The sequence below is a fragment of the Aulonocara stuartgranti genome (genome assembly GCF_965226115.1).
Source record: "Aulonocara stuartgranti genome assembly, chromosome: 4".
Taxonomy (NCBI): domain Eukaryota; kingdom Metazoa; phylum Chordata; class Actinopteri; order Cichliformes; family Cichlidae; genus Aulonocara; species Aulonocara stuartgranti.
Genome location: NC_138942.1, coordinates 38,930,306 through 38,945,115, shown reverse-complemented (window position 1 = coordinate 38,945,115; position 14,810 = coordinate 38,930,306). Strand labels below are relative to the sequence as shown.

Sequence of the window (14,810 nt, the reverse complement as noted above, 5' to 3'; positions counted from 1 at the left end):
AATAAATTCAGCTGCTGTAAAGTCCGATCTTTACAGTTAATATAACTAATATAACTTTCTATTACAGAAAATACTTTTTTTTTTAAACTGGTTAGTTTCTGGCTGCACATTTTTCCTTTCATTTTACTAGTGCTGATGTGAGTTACATTTTGCATCACTGATATGCTTGTTAATAATACAAGACAGTTCAGCTTCATGCTCATCCTTCTTCACTAACTGTTGTCTATTAGAACAACGAATTTCTTATTGTTCATGAAATTTGTAGTTTCTTCTACTCCCTCTCTGTTAATCAGTTTTTTCTAAGTCCATACATGTCAGAGAGAAGTTTCTATTTGTCTATGAATGTTTCTGGTCTGATGATAAAAAGTATTTTGGGTTTTTTTTCTGGCAGAATGGAAAAAGGTCTGTCATTTGTGAAGTGGTGTTATTGCTACTTTTCCACACAGTGCCTGGTAGGTTTGGACCTGAATAAATGACATAATCATTTAGGTGTGATGAATAAGCAAAAAAAAGAAGAAGAAAAAAGAATTTGCAGACCAGGAAACAACATCAAACAGTTAATTTAAATCAGACGCCAAACTGACATCAAAGAGTTCATGTTACTAACAGCTCACCTCTCTGCAGCAGACAGTGGCTGGACTTTAAAATCAATGAACTCATCTTTAGACGCATCACTCTGTAAGGACACAGAGCTGGGTGGAGGTCCAGGTGGGTTTCTGATAATTAAGATGGAGCAGTGATGTGAGTGCTGAGCTGTGACATGGAGAAGAGTCATGGACAGTTAGAGATGACAGTTAGAGATGGTCATCTCACCTCTGAGCTTTGGTCTGGCTCTCATGTTCCCCACACAGAGTGGTTTTAGAGGGAGGGGCTCCCTCCTCTCTGTCCTCACACTGATCCATGCTGCTGAATTCACATCAGCTCACACACACTTTCTACCTTCACCTGCAGAGAAAACACAAATCATTCATGTGCACATCAACTGAGAGCTGCAGAGGTCGTGTCTGATGTGTTGGACTAACATCCATCTGAGACACAGCTTTCATCAGTTCACTACAAAAAGTGTCACAGAGCCGCGTTCAGCCTCCAAATCCTCCATTACTGTAGTCCTACAAAGCAGCAGGTCAAACATGGCTGCAGAGAGCAGCTTTATTTATGTAACAATCTCTTCAGGATCATCAGCAGGGGAGGAGTTAGAGTGGGATGAAAAAAAGCTTCCAGCTGGTCAGACATCATGTCAGGAAGTGATACACACTTTCAGTTTAATCATACTTCATAAAAAATGCCCAAATAAGCACCCAAAGGAGTTCTACAATGTCTGCCATGCTACTGGACATCCGTTTAGAAGGATTTGAGCCAATGAGGTTCCAGATTTCAGCAGCTTTTTGACTAACACAACACATCAGTGACAACTTCCTACTGTTGTTATTTGCACTTTTTATTTGTTATCACTGCACACCGTCAGGACTCAGTGAGAGGCTTATTTAAGGGAACAGGAAGTTATTTTAATGTAAACCATTATGTGTTCCACCACATAACATTGCCACCCATTCTATTTGTGTTCAATATTTACTGCTGATGTCTTCCATTTGAAAAGATCTGAAACTAGAAGATCAAATAGATCTGATGAAGAAATGTTGCTGCAGACAACACTTGAAGCCGGAAGTGAAAAACCAAGCAAAAACAGGACTGCATAAATCCATCCTACAGGATTATTGGAGACTGACAGCAGCACTCAGAGGGAACCAGCAGGGGGCGCTGAGTCCTGTTAAATATTCTCCATGAATTCGGGAGAATATTTAACAGACAAACATGAACTCTGATCCTTCATAAAAAAAAACTTCAGAGTCAAACTGGAGTCCAGCATTTGAAGCAGGTTCTCATATCAGGACTCCAGTTTGATGGTTTTACTGCGAGCCTGTTCAGAGTCCACATGAACACTGACTGTGACTAAACATCACAGCACAGTCACACTTCCTCTGTTAAAGAGGATCAAACAGTGGCAGATGTGTGAGGAACATTTTCTTCAGCACAGTCTGATGAAGACGCCCACACAGACTGATAGTCTGATGTGATGATGTGAGGAGAACAAACCTGCACACTCTGTTTGAAAGGCTCTGAGCTGGATGTTGGAGACTTTGTTGTTGCTTTGGAGTCTTTATCAAACACCAGACGTCAGAGAAAAAACAAGTCTTTGTGTGTTCTCTGCAGAAACACGCTAACAAACAAAGAGCAGCTGCTCTGTGACAAAGAGGAAACCTCAGAGATGATGAGCTCACCCGAAACCCTGGCTGATTTTGACCCACACATTTTCACACCTTGGCTCATGTGATTAGGTAGAGGATCATCAGGGGTCCTTTGTCCCTCTTTGGGGGGAAACTCCCACGGGGTTTAAATCTGGGACTCTCCACCATTTTACCCTAGAACTGAAGAAGCTTCTCGGATGAGAGGTGAAACGTCTTCAAGCAACCTAAAGAAGTCCAGACGCTTTTCTTTCCAATCTCCTTAAAAAACCTCAGAGACTGGAATGAATCAAAGTTGCACTTACTCAGCTTTTTCCCATGAACTTCTTCAATCTGCAACTTTCAGCTGTTTGGACCAGGTCTGTGTAGAAACAGAGAAATTCCTCTGCTTCTTCTCCGTCACCAGTCCTCTGTGTCTGCAGGCTGCATCACATTAAACACTTCACACCATCAAAGAGTCTTATGATCTGGCTCACAGGTCAAAGATCAGCTACCACACTCTGATATATAACCTACACTGTTTATAGCAATTCGCTAATAATTTTCAAAAGTGTACAGCCTGAATGTGGGTGTGTCTGCAAGCTTAAACAATTTAAACATTAAACACTTCAAACAAACTATAAAAGAGTCTGAATCTGCAGCTCACAGGTCAAAGATCAGCTGCTACTCTCTCATGTGACTTTAGATCATCGTACCTTCAACAAATGTGCATCATCATCTTGATCTTTTCACTCTATACACATTTCACTTGTACTTGTGCTCATGATTGAATATATTATCCAGCAGTTACATAAACTTGACTCTATTCATCATATTCCTTCATTTCTGCTGCGTATCAGTGCTCAACAGTTTTTCCACTGCATTCCATAGCTTTATTTTCCAGTCAGCATATGTGACCACTGTATTTCAGATGTTGTAAATAACAGAAGTCATCAATTGGGAATGGTTGGTTATCTCCTGTAGTTGTGTATTAGCTAGCTTTAAGCTCCAGCTAATACACTGTTAGCTAAAATTGAATGTTTTAATTCCTTCCATTTCTCAAATATTCCTTCAGTTCATGGGGATGAGGTAAGTTCAGAGTTTGAAATAATGTACCTAAGATACATGAAATGTTTGACACTCTTTAACTTGTTTTCTCTGAAATGAATGAGATTCTCCTGTTGCATCAGTTCTATCCCCATCTAATCAACAAGTGGGGCAGACTTCTCTTTGCCCCCATTTCTTTGACTTCCTGCATACATGTAATATTGTGTCCCAGTCACTTCCATTGTGTAACACAATTGACAAATTTGGTTTAGCATTTTCAGGTTCTAACGTCGATGGTCCCTTAGTCAGAACTTGTGACATTTTGTCTCCATTGGTATGTATCTCACTAATAAACTGTAGACCAGCAATAAATGTCAATATAGAGTATCAGATCTGTCATTTTGTCACAGTCTGCCGTGGCAGAGCGTGGGGTTGCGGGGAAAGTATGACCCAAATACAGGACTCTGATGAATGCAGTGTGTTTAATTACAGTGAGGTAAATAGTACACAACAATTGATCCCCATGCGTCCCCGACTCCCGTGCTCTTCATCTCTGCTTCCTAGTGTTCATGTACCCGGTGCTCGCTGCCCCTCATTTCCGCAATCCTTTTGGAAAATACAGAGGCAGCCATTGGTACATCCACCACAGCAATAAACTCACACTTCTAGCCACAGTTGTGCTGGGAAACTGAAGTCCCACACGACAATCCAGTGTTGATGGGAGCTCAGCAACTCTGCTAAGTAGCTCCCCTGGTGAGGTTGATCAGTTGCAGGATACCAATACACCCACCAACTCACACAAACATGGAAACGAGGGACACATAAACAAGCCCAAGGCAAAACCACCAAATAAAAACCAGTACCCAAACACACGTAGGGCATCATCTTTCACTCGTGTGTTTTTTATTGAATTCTCGCATATACTCCACAACATAACAGGAAATTTCCTTTCAGAATCAGAATCGTGTTTATTGGCCAAGTATATTTGCAGACACATACAAGGAATTTGGTACCGGTAGATAGTGGCTCTCAAGCACAGCAATGTAAATCTCACACACACACACACGTGTCTATATATACACATTACACATACGTACACATACATACATACACAAAGCTGTGTAAACCAACTATAAATAACTAATCTAAACTTATATACATAAAATACAGAAATGAATGAGGTGGAATGAATACTACAGAATGTACATAAGGTGCAGCTGCAGTCTGGCAGTGGGAGCAGTGTGACAGGTCAACTGTTTAGAAGGGAGATGGCGAGGGGAAAGAAACTGTTCCTGTGTCGGGTGGTCCTGGTCTGCAGGCTTCTGTACCATCTGCCAGAGGGCAGCAGATCAAAAAGTCTGTGTGCAGGGTGTGAGGGGTCTGTGATGATTTTCCCTGCCCGTTTCCTGGTTCTTGAGAGGTACAGGTCCTGGATGGAGGGCAGGGGGGCGCCGATGATCCTTTCTGCTGCCCGTACAGTCCACTGCAGTCTGCGCGTCCTGTTTAGTGGCTGCACCATACCAGACTGTGATGGAGGAGCACAGGACAGACTCAATGACCGCAGTGTAGAACTGGATCAGCAGCTCCTGTGGAAGACTGTACTTCCCCAGTTGTCTCAGGAAGTACATCCTCTGCTGGGTCTTTGTGAGGATGGAGTTGATGTTGGTCTCCCACTTCAGGTCCTGGGAGATGGTGGTACCCAGGAACTTGAAGATCTTCACAGTCGACACAGGGCTGTCTGATATGGTGAGGGGGAGCAGAGTTGAGGGATGTCTCCTGAAGTCCACTGTCATCTCTACAGTTTTAAGAGTGTTCAGCTCCAGATTGTGCTGACTGCACCAGAGTACCAGCCGCTCAACTTCCTGCCGGTATGCAGACTCATCACCATCCTGAATGAGGCCAATGACAGTGGTGTCATCTGCAAACTTTAGGAGTTTAACAGCCGAGTTCTTGGAGGTGCAGTCGTTAGTGTAGAGGGAGAACAGTAGTGGTGAGAGGACACATCCTTGAGGGGCACCAATACTGAGGGACCGAGTTTCAAAGGTGATCTCCCTCAGCCTCACTTGTTCAATTCAATTCAATTCAATTTTATTTATATAGCGCCAAATCACAACAAAAGTCGCCTCAAGGCGCTTCATAGATACAGAGAAAAACCCAACAATCATATGACCCCCTATGAGCAGCACTTTGGCGACAGTGGGAAGTAAAAACTCCCTTTTAACAGGAAGAAACCTCCAGCAGAACCAGGCTCAGGGAGGGGCGGGGCCATCTGCTGCGACTGGTTGGGGTGAGAGAAGGACGACAGGATAAAGACATGCTGTGGAAGAGAGACAGAGATTAATAACAGATATGATTCAATGCAGAGAGGTCTATTAATACATAGTGAGTGAGAAAGGTGACTGGAAAGGAAAAACTCAATGCATCATGGGAATCCCCCGGCAGCCTACGTCTATTGCAGCATAACTAAGGGAGGATTCAGGATCACCTGGTCCAGCCCTAACTATATGCTTTAGCAAAAAGGAAAGTTTGAAGCCTAATCTTGAAAGTAGAGATAGTGTCTGTCTCCTGAATCCAAACTGGAAGCTGGTTCCACAGAAGAGGGGCCTGAAAACTGAAGGCTCTGCCTCCCATTCTACTTTTAAATACTCTAGGAACAACAAGTAGGCCTGCAGAGCGAGAGCGAAGTGCTCTAATAGGGTGATATGGTACTACAAGGTCATTAAGATAAGATGGGGCCTGATTATTTAAGACCTTGTATGTGAGGAGCAGGATTTTGAATTCAATTCTGGATTTAACAGGAAGCCAATGAAGGGAATACAAAACAGGAGAAATCTGCTCTCTCTTTCTAGTCCCTGTCAGGACTCTTGCTGCAGCATTTTGGATTAGCTGAAGGCTTTTCAGGGAGTTTTTTGGACATCCTGATAATAATGAATTACAGTCGTCCAGCCTGGAAGTAATAAATGCATGAACTAGTTTTTTAGCGTCACTCTGAGACAGGATATTTCTAATTTTAGAGATGTTGCGCAAATGGAAGAAAGGAGTCTTACATATTTGTTTAATATGTGCATTGAAGGACATGTCCTGGTCAAAAATGACTCCAAGGTTCCTCACAGTGTTACTGGAGGCCAAGGTAATGCCATCCAGAGTAAGAATCTGCTTAGATACCATATTTCTAAGATTTTCAGGGCCGAGTACAATAACCTCAGTTTTATCTGAATTAAGAAGCAGAAAGTTAGCGGCCATCCAGGTCTTTATGTGTCAAGGCTCGGCTGTGTGGCAGGCAGGAGGAGGACCCAAACGCAAAACTCACAGACACGGGGATGAACTCAAAATCACAGCTTTAATGCTGGAATGGCAGAACATAAGAAATACAAAACTAAACTGGGAAAAGTAAACTAACATACGCGAAGAGACACAGGGAGATCCACACAACATGAGGGACGACGTCACGCTGAACAGAGGGAGACGCAGACAGAAATACACAGAGGGTTAACGAGGGAAGTGGGAACACACGGGGAACACAGGTGACACTGATAATCATAACGAGACAGGGCGGGGTGAACTGAACACTGACGGGAGAGGAGAAACAGGAAGTACAGGAGGAGAGAGAGCACGAGTAGAACACCAACGTAACAGGCAGGGGAGACATGGAATAAACACGAAAGGGGACGAGGGCTCATAAATACATAGAGGGGCACACAGGGAGACATGAAGGGCAAGGGATCAAAACTAGAAGCCATAGAATAAATCACACAAGTACAATAATACGAAAATCACAAAGAACTAAAAACGCTGGGTCAGGAGACCCAGGACCGTGACAGTACCCCCCCCTCAAGGGCTGGCTCCAGACAGCCCAAACACAGAAAAACAAAACCAAACAGAAAACAACCCAGGGCGGGCGGCGGGGGCCCAGGACGGAGGGCTCGGAACAGAAAACAAAGAGCACAGAAAACACCGGAGCCCAAGAAAACAACCCAAAACACAGAGCAGTTCAGGGGGCCGACCGTGCGGAAGGCAACGGCGGAGACGCGGAAACAGTTCAGGAGGCCGACCGCGCGCAAGGCAACGGCGGCGACGCGGAAACAGTTCAGGAGGCCGGCCGCGCGCAAGGCAACGGCGGCGACGCGGAAACAGTTCAGGAGGCCGGCCGCACGCAAGGCAACGGCGGCGGCGACGCGGAAACAGTTCAGGAGGCCGGCCGCGCGCAAGGCAACGGCGGCGGCGAAGGAGACGACGGAGCAGTTCAGGAGGCCGACCGCGCGGAAGGCAGCGGCGGCGGCGAAGGAGACGACGGAGCAGTTCAGGAGGCCGACCGCGCGGAAGGCAGCGGCGGCGGCGAAGGAGACGACGGAGCAGTTCAGGAGGCCGACCGCGCGGAAGGCAGCGGCGGCCCTCCAGTCCCAGGCGTGCCGGCCATGGCCCGGTGGGCGCAGGGCCAGACGAGGCAGCTGATGAGGATGCTGGACCAGACGAGGCAGCTGATGAGGATGCTGGACCAGACGAGGCAGCTGATGAGGATGCTGGACCAGACGAGGCAGCTGATGAGGATGCTGGACCAGACGAGGCAGCTGATGAGGATGCTGGACCAGACGAAGCAGCTGATGAGGATGCTGGACCAGACGAAGCAGCTGATGAGGATGCTGGACCAGACGAAGCAGCTGATGAGGATGCTGGACCAGACGAAGCAGCTGAAGAGGAGGCTGCGGCAGACGAAGGCTCTGAAGAGGAGGCTGCGGCAGACGAAGGCTCTGAAGAGGAGGCTGCGGCAGACGAAGGCTCTGAAGAGGAGGCTGCGGCAGACGAAGACTCGGAGGCCGGGCCAGGCGAGGTTGCAGAGGCTGAGGCCGGGCCAGGCGTAGCAGAAGCACAGGCGGATGTAGCCGGGCCAGGTGATGACGAGGCGGTCGCAGATGGCGGCTGGACAGGCTCCTCGGGCCCTCCAGCTGATGCGGCGTGAGGCTGAACGGGCCCCTCGGACCCTCCAGCGGAGACAGGAGGCTGAACGGGCCCCTCGGACCCTCCAGCGGAGACAGGAGGCTGAACGGGCCCCTCGGACCCTCCAGCGGAGACAGGAGGCTGAACGGGCCCCTCGGACCCTCCAGCGGAGACAGGAGGCTGAACGGGCCCCTCGGACCCTCCAGCGGAGACAGGAGGCTGAACGGGCCCCTCGGACCCTCCAGCGGAGACAGGAGGCTGAACGGGCCTCTCGGACCCTCCAGCGGAGACAGGAGGCTGAACGGGCCTCTCGGACCCTCCAGCGGAGACAGGAGGCTGAACGGGCCTCTCGGACCCTCCAGCGGAGACAGGGAGGTGCTGGCCGGGCTCACTGGAACCCCCAGCGGACGAGGTAGATGGCGGCGTGGGAGCCGCGGAGTCCTGGATGAGCTCATCCGAGCTTCCAGCAGGAGCTGAAGTAGAGCCAGAGAGGATTGGGACCCCGGGCTCAATGTTAAGCTGGCTAGAAAACCGCACTGCTACGGGGAACTGGGCCAAAGGTTCAGGTGCGAGCTGAGCTGCTGGACACACGGGGACCTGAGCTGCTGGACACACGGGGACCTGAGCTACTGGACACACGGGGACCTGAGCTGCTAACGGTGGAGAAGTAAATGACTGCACAGGGGACTGAACTGATGTCTGTAGTAACGGTGGTGGTGAGGGTGGAGTAGGTGGTGGAGTTAATGACTTCACAGGGGAATGAACTAGAGGTAGTGACGGTTGTGGTGCTGGTGGTTGAGTGGGTGACTGTGCTAAAGGAGGCTGCACTGGGGACACCGGAGACTGCACTGGGGACACCGGAGACTGCACTGGGGACACCGGAGACTGCACTGGGGACACTGGAGACTGCACTGGGGACACTGGAGACTGCACTGATGGTTGTAGTGGAGGTGTAACGGGTGAAGGAGTGGCTGAAGTGGCTGTGGGTCGGACGGCTAGTGGCTCAGCTACAGGGTATGGCAACGGCAGGGCTATGGGTTGAATGACTGGCTGAGTAGCAGCCTGAGTGGCTGGGTGTAGTGACGGTTGTGGTGGAAGAGAAACAGGTGGCAGTGTGGATGATGGAGCTAAGGGCGACTGAGTGGCAGACCGAACTGATGACTGAAGCGATGGTAGAGGTGAAAATGGAGCTTGTGGTGGAGTTAATGGCTGAGCTAACGGGGACACAGGAGACTGAACTGAGGGTGGCTGCGAGGGAGCTAACGGAGCTGTGAAGGACTGCGAGGGAGCTAACGGAGCTGTGAAGGGCTGCGAGGGAGCTAACGGAGCTGTGAAGGGCTGCGAGGGAGCTAACGGAGCTGTGACGGGCTGCGAGGGAGCTGGCTGAGCTGGGACGGGCTGCGAGGGAGCTGGCTGAGCTGGGACGGGCTGCGAGGGAGCTGGCTGAGCTGGGACGGGCTGCGAGGGAGCTGGCTGAGCTGGGATGGGCTGCGAGGGAGCTGGCTGAGCTGGGACGGGCTGCGAGGGAGCTAACTGAGCTGGAACGGGCTGCGAGGGAGCCGACTGAGCTTCTGGTAGCACAACAGGTGAATTAGAAGGCTGAATGTCCGGCTGTGGGGTGGCGCGTCGGCGGCGTGAATGCCGTTTCTTTTTCCCCGCAGATGGCTCCAAAGGGCCGGGAAAAACCACATCCGGCCGGTGAAACTGACGCGGCTGCTCCAGGGTGGCTGTTGTCTGTTGCTGCTGGGCCAAGTCTGATATTTCCCGAGTTCGCGCCGCCTCCCGGGCGTCATTCAAATTGGCCAATAAGTCCAAACATCCACTGACCTGGCGGAGATGAGAATTTCCTTTGAGGATTGCTTCGATAGCATTTATCCCCACAATCTTGGCCCTTGTATTGGAAGTGTGGGTTATCCACTCGACTAGGCGTTGGACACGTATCAGATCGCTCTCCCCGGGTAAGTCTGCTGGGTCCATGTTGTGGTGACGTCGTACTGTCAAGGCTCGGCTGTGTGGCAGGCAGGAGGAGGACCCAAACGCAAAACTCACAGACACGGGGATGAACTCAAAATCACAGCTTTAATGCTGGAATGGCAGAACATAAGAAATACAAAACTAAACTGGGAAAAGTAAACTAACATACGCGAAGAGACACAGGGAGATCCACACAACATGAGGGACGACGTCACGCTGAACAGAGGGAGACGCAGACAGAAATACACAGAGGGTTAACGAGGGAAGTGGGAACACACGGGGAACACAGGTGACACTGATAATCATAACGAGACAGGGCGGGGTGAACTGAACACTGACGGGAGAGGAGAAACAGGAAGTACAGGAGGAGAGAGAGCACGAGTAGAACACCAACGTAACAGGCAGGGGAGACATGGAATAAACACGAAAGGGGACGAGGGCTCATAAATACATAGAGGGGCACACAGGGAGACATGAAGGGCAAGGGATCAAAACTAGAAGCCATAGAATAAATCACACAAGTACAATAATACGAAAATCACAAAGAACTAAAAACGCTGGGTCAGGAGACCCAGGACCGTGACAGTACCCCCCCCCTCAAGGGCTGGCTCCAGACAGCCCAAACACAGAAAAACAAAACCAAACAGAAAACAACCCAGGGCGGGCGGCGGGGGCCCAGGACGGAGGGCTCGGAACAGAAAACAAAGAGCACAGAAAACACCGGAGCCCAAGAAAACAACCCAAAACACAGAGCAGTTCAGGGGGCCGACCGTGCGGAAGGCAACGGCGGAGACGCGGAAACAGTTCAGGAGGCCGACCGCGCGCAAGGCAACGGCGGCGACGCGGAAACAGTTCAGGAGGCCGGCCGCGCGCAAGGCAACGGCGGCGACGCGGAAACAGTTCAGGAGGCCGGCCGCGCGCAAGGCAACGGCGGCGGCGACGCGGAAACAGTTCAGGAGGCCGGCCGCGCGCAAGGCAACGGCGGCGGCGAAGGAGACGACGGAGCAGTTCAGGAGGCCGACCGCGCGGAAGGCAGCGGCGGCGGCGAAGGAGACGACGGAGCAGTTCAGGAGGCCGACCGCGCGGAAGGCAGCGGCGGCGGCGAAGGAGACGACAGAGCAGTTCAGGAGGCCGACCGCGCGGAAGGCAGCGGCGGCCCTCCAGTCCCAGGCGTGCCGGCCATGGCCCGGTGGGCGCAGGGCCAGACGAGGCAGCTGATGAGGATGCTGGACCAGACGAGGCAGCTGATGAGGATGCTGGACCAGACGAGGCAGCTGATGAGGATGCTGGACCAGACGAGGCAGCTGATGAGGATGCTGGACCAGACGAGGCAGCTGATGAGGATGCTGGACCAGACGAAGCAGCTGATGAGGATGCTGGACCAGACGAAGCAGCTGATGAGGATGCTGGACCAGACGAAGCAGCTGAAGAGGAGGCTGCGGCAGACGAAGGCTCTGAAGAGGAGGCTGCGGCAGACGAAGGCTCTGAAGAGGAGGCTGCGGCAGACGAAGGCTCTGAAGAGGAGGCTGCGGCAGACGAAGGCTCTGAAGAGGAGGCTGCGGCAGACGAAGACTCTGAAGAGGAGGCTGCGGCAGACGAAGACTCGGAGGCCGGGCCAGGCGAGGTTGCAGAGGCTGAGGCCGGGCCAGGCGAGGTTGCAGAGGCTGAGGCCGGGCCAGGCGTAGCAGAAGCACAGGCGGATGTAGCCGGGCCAGGTGATGACGAGGCGGTCGCAGATGGCGGCTGGACAGGCTCCTCGGGCCCTCCAGCTGATGCGGCGTGAGGCTGAACGGGCCCCTCGGACCCTCCAGCGGAGACAGGAGGCTGAACGGGCCCCTCGGACCCTCCAGCGGAGACAGGAGGCTGAACGGGCCCCTCGGACCCTCCAGCGGAGACAGGAGGCTGAACGGGCCCCTCGGACCCTCCAGCGGAGACAGGAGGCTGAACGGGCCTCTCGGACCCTCCAGCGGAGACAGGAGGCTGAACGGGCCTCTCGGACCCTCCAGCGGAGACAGGAGGCTGAACGGGCCTCTCGGACCCTCCAGCGGAGACAGGGAGGTGCTGGCCGGGCTCACTGGAACCCCCAGCGGACGAGGTAGATGGCGGCGTGGGAGCCACGGAGTCCTGGATGAGCTCATCCGAGCTTCCAGCAGGAGCTGAAGTAGAGCCAGAGAGGATTGGGACCCCGGGCTCAATGTTAAGCTGGCTAGAAAACCGCACTGCTACGGGGAACTGGGCCAAAGGTTCAGGTGCGAGCTGAGCTGCTGGACACACGGGGACCTGAGCTGCTGGACACACGGGGACCTGAGCTGCTGGACACACGGGGACCTGAGCTACTGGACACACGGGGACCTGAGCTGCTAACGGTGGAGAAGTAAATGACTGCACAGGGGACTGAACTGATGTCTGTAGTAACGGTGGTGGTGAGGGTGGAGTAGGTGGTGGAGTTAATGACTTCACAGGGGAATGAACTAGAGGTAGTGACGGTTGTGGTGCTGGTGGTTGAGTGGGTGACTGTGCTAAAGGAGGCTGCACTGGGGACACCGGAGACTGCACTGGGGACACCGGAGACTGCACTGGGGACACTGGAGACTGCACTGGGGACACTGGAGACTGCACTGGGGACACTGGAGACTGCACTGATGGTTGTAGTGGAGGTGTAACGGGTGAAGGAGTGGCTGAAGTGGCTGTGGGTCGGACGGCTAGTGGCTCAGCTACAGGGTATGGCAACGGCAGGGCTATGGGTTGAATGACTGGCTGAGTAGCAGCCTGAGTGGCTGGGTGTAGTGACGGTTGTGGTGGAAGAGAAACAGGTGGCAGTGTGGATGATGGAGCTAAGGGCGACTGAGTGGCAGACCGAACTGATGACTGAAGCGATGGTAGAGGTGAAAATGGAGCTTGTGGTGGAGTTAATGGCTGAGCTAACGGGGACACAGGAGACTGAACTGAGGGTGGCTGCGAGGGAGCTAACGGAGCTGTGAAGGACTGCGAGGGAGCTAACGGAGCTGTGAAGGACTGCGAGGGAGCTAACGGAGCTGTGAAGGGCTGCGAGGGAGCTAACGGAGCTGTGAAGGGCTGCGAGGGAGCTAACGGAGCTGTGAAGGGCTGCGAGGGAGCTAACGGAGCTGGGACGGGCTGCGAGGGAGCTGGCTGAGCTGGGACGGGCTGCGAGGGAGCTGGCTGAGCTGGGACGGGCTGCGAGGGAGCTGGCTGAGCTGGGATGGGCTGCGAGGGAGCTGGCTGAGCTGGGATGGGCTGCGAGGGAGCTGGCTGAGCTGGGACGGGCTGCGAGGGAGCTAACTGAGCTGGGACGGGCTGCGAGGGAGCCGACTGAGCTTCTGGTAGCACAACAGGTGAATTAGAAGGCTGAATGTCCGGCTGTGGGGTGGCGCGTCGGCGGCGTGAATGCCGTTTCTTTTTCCCCGCAGATGGCTCCAAAGGGCCGGGAAAAACCACATCCGGCCGGTGAAACTGACGCGGCTGCTCCAGGGTGGCTGTTGTCTGTTGCTGCTGGGCCAAGTCTGATATTTCCCGAGTTCGCGCCGCCTCCCGGGCGTCATTCAAATTGGCCAATAAGTCCAAACATCCACTGACCTGGCGGAGATGAGAATTTCCTTTGAGGATTGCTTCGATAGCATTTATCCCCACAATCTTGGCCCTTGTATTGGAAGTGTGGGTTATCCACTCGACTAGGCGTTGGACACGTATCAGATCGCTCTCCCCGGGTAAGTCTGCTGGGTCCATGTTGTGGTGACGTCGTACTGTCAAGGCTCGGCTGTGTGGCAGGCAGGAGGAGGACCCAAACGCAAAACTCACAGACACGGGGATGAACTCAAAATCACAGCTTTAATGCTGGAATGGCAGAACATAAGAAATACAAAACTAAACTGGGAAAAGTAAACTAACATACGCGAAGAGACACAGGGAGATCCACACAACATGAGGGACGACGTCACGCTGAACAGAGGGAGACGCAGACAGAAATACACAGAGGGTTAACGAGGGAAGTGGGAACACACGGGGAACACAGGTGACACTGATAATCATAACGAGACAGGGCGGGGTGAACTGAACACTGACGGGAGAGGAGAAACAGGAAGTACAGGAGGAGAGAGAGCACGAGTAGAACACCAACGTAACAGGCAGGGGAGACATGGAATAAACACGAAAGGGGACGAGGGCTCATAAATACATAGAGGGGCACACAGGGAGACATGAAGGGCAAGGGATCAAAACTAGAAGCCATAGAATAAATCACACAAGTACAATAATACGAAAATCACAAAGAACTAAAAACGCTGGGTCAGGAGACCCAGGACCGTGACATTATGTCTTTAAGACATTCCTGCAGTTTAACTCATTGGTGTGTGTTATCTGGCTTCATGGACAGATAGAGCTGGGTGTCATCAGCATAGCAGTGTAAATGTATGCTATGTCTTCTAATGATGCTGCCTAAGGGAAGCATGTATAATGTAAACAGAATTGGTCCTAGCACTGAACCCTGTGGAACTCCATAATTAACCTCAGTGTGTGAAGAGGACTCTCCATTTCCATGAACAAACTGGAGTCTGTTAGATAGATATGATAGAAACCACTGCAGTGCAGTACCTGTAATACCTACAGCATGTTCTA

General features: G+C 52.0%; 2 protein-coding genes across 3 annotated transcripts in view; both read right to left on the bottom strand.

Annotated features, from left to right (window-relative positions):
* The window catches only part of LOC309704924 (NLR family CARD domain-containing protein 3-like), a 38,674-nt gene extending 35,976 nt beyond the window's left edge, over positions 1–2,698 (bottom strand). For both annotated transcript variants that reach the window (XM_082530434.1, XM_082530435.1), the window contains exons 1-3: positions 2,549–2,698; positions 814–945; positions 615–716 (exon numbers count right to left, since the gene is read on the bottom strand). In XM_082530434.1, coding sequence (XP_082386560.1) covers positions 615–716; positions 814–902 — 191 coding nt within the window. In that variant the 5' untranslated portion in view covers positions 903–945; positions 2,549–2,698. The remainder of the gene's footprint in view (positions 1–614; positions 717–813; positions 946–2,548) is intronic.
* On the bottom strand, positions 2,549–14,498 carry LOC309704247 (uncharacterized protein; the record flags this gene model as incomplete). Its single annotated transcript, XM_082529295.1, has 3 exons — positions 12,531–14,498; positions 12,100–12,482; positions 2,549–2,666 (listed from the first exon to the last, which is right to left on the bottom strand). The coding sequence occupies exons 1-3, from the start codon at positions 13,920–13,922 to the stop codon at positions 2,549–2,551; spliced, it is 1,893 nt and encodes a 630-aa protein (XP_082385421.1). The 5' UTR covers positions 13,923–14,498.
* Between the last annotated feature and the right edge of the window lie 312 nt (positions 14,499–14,810).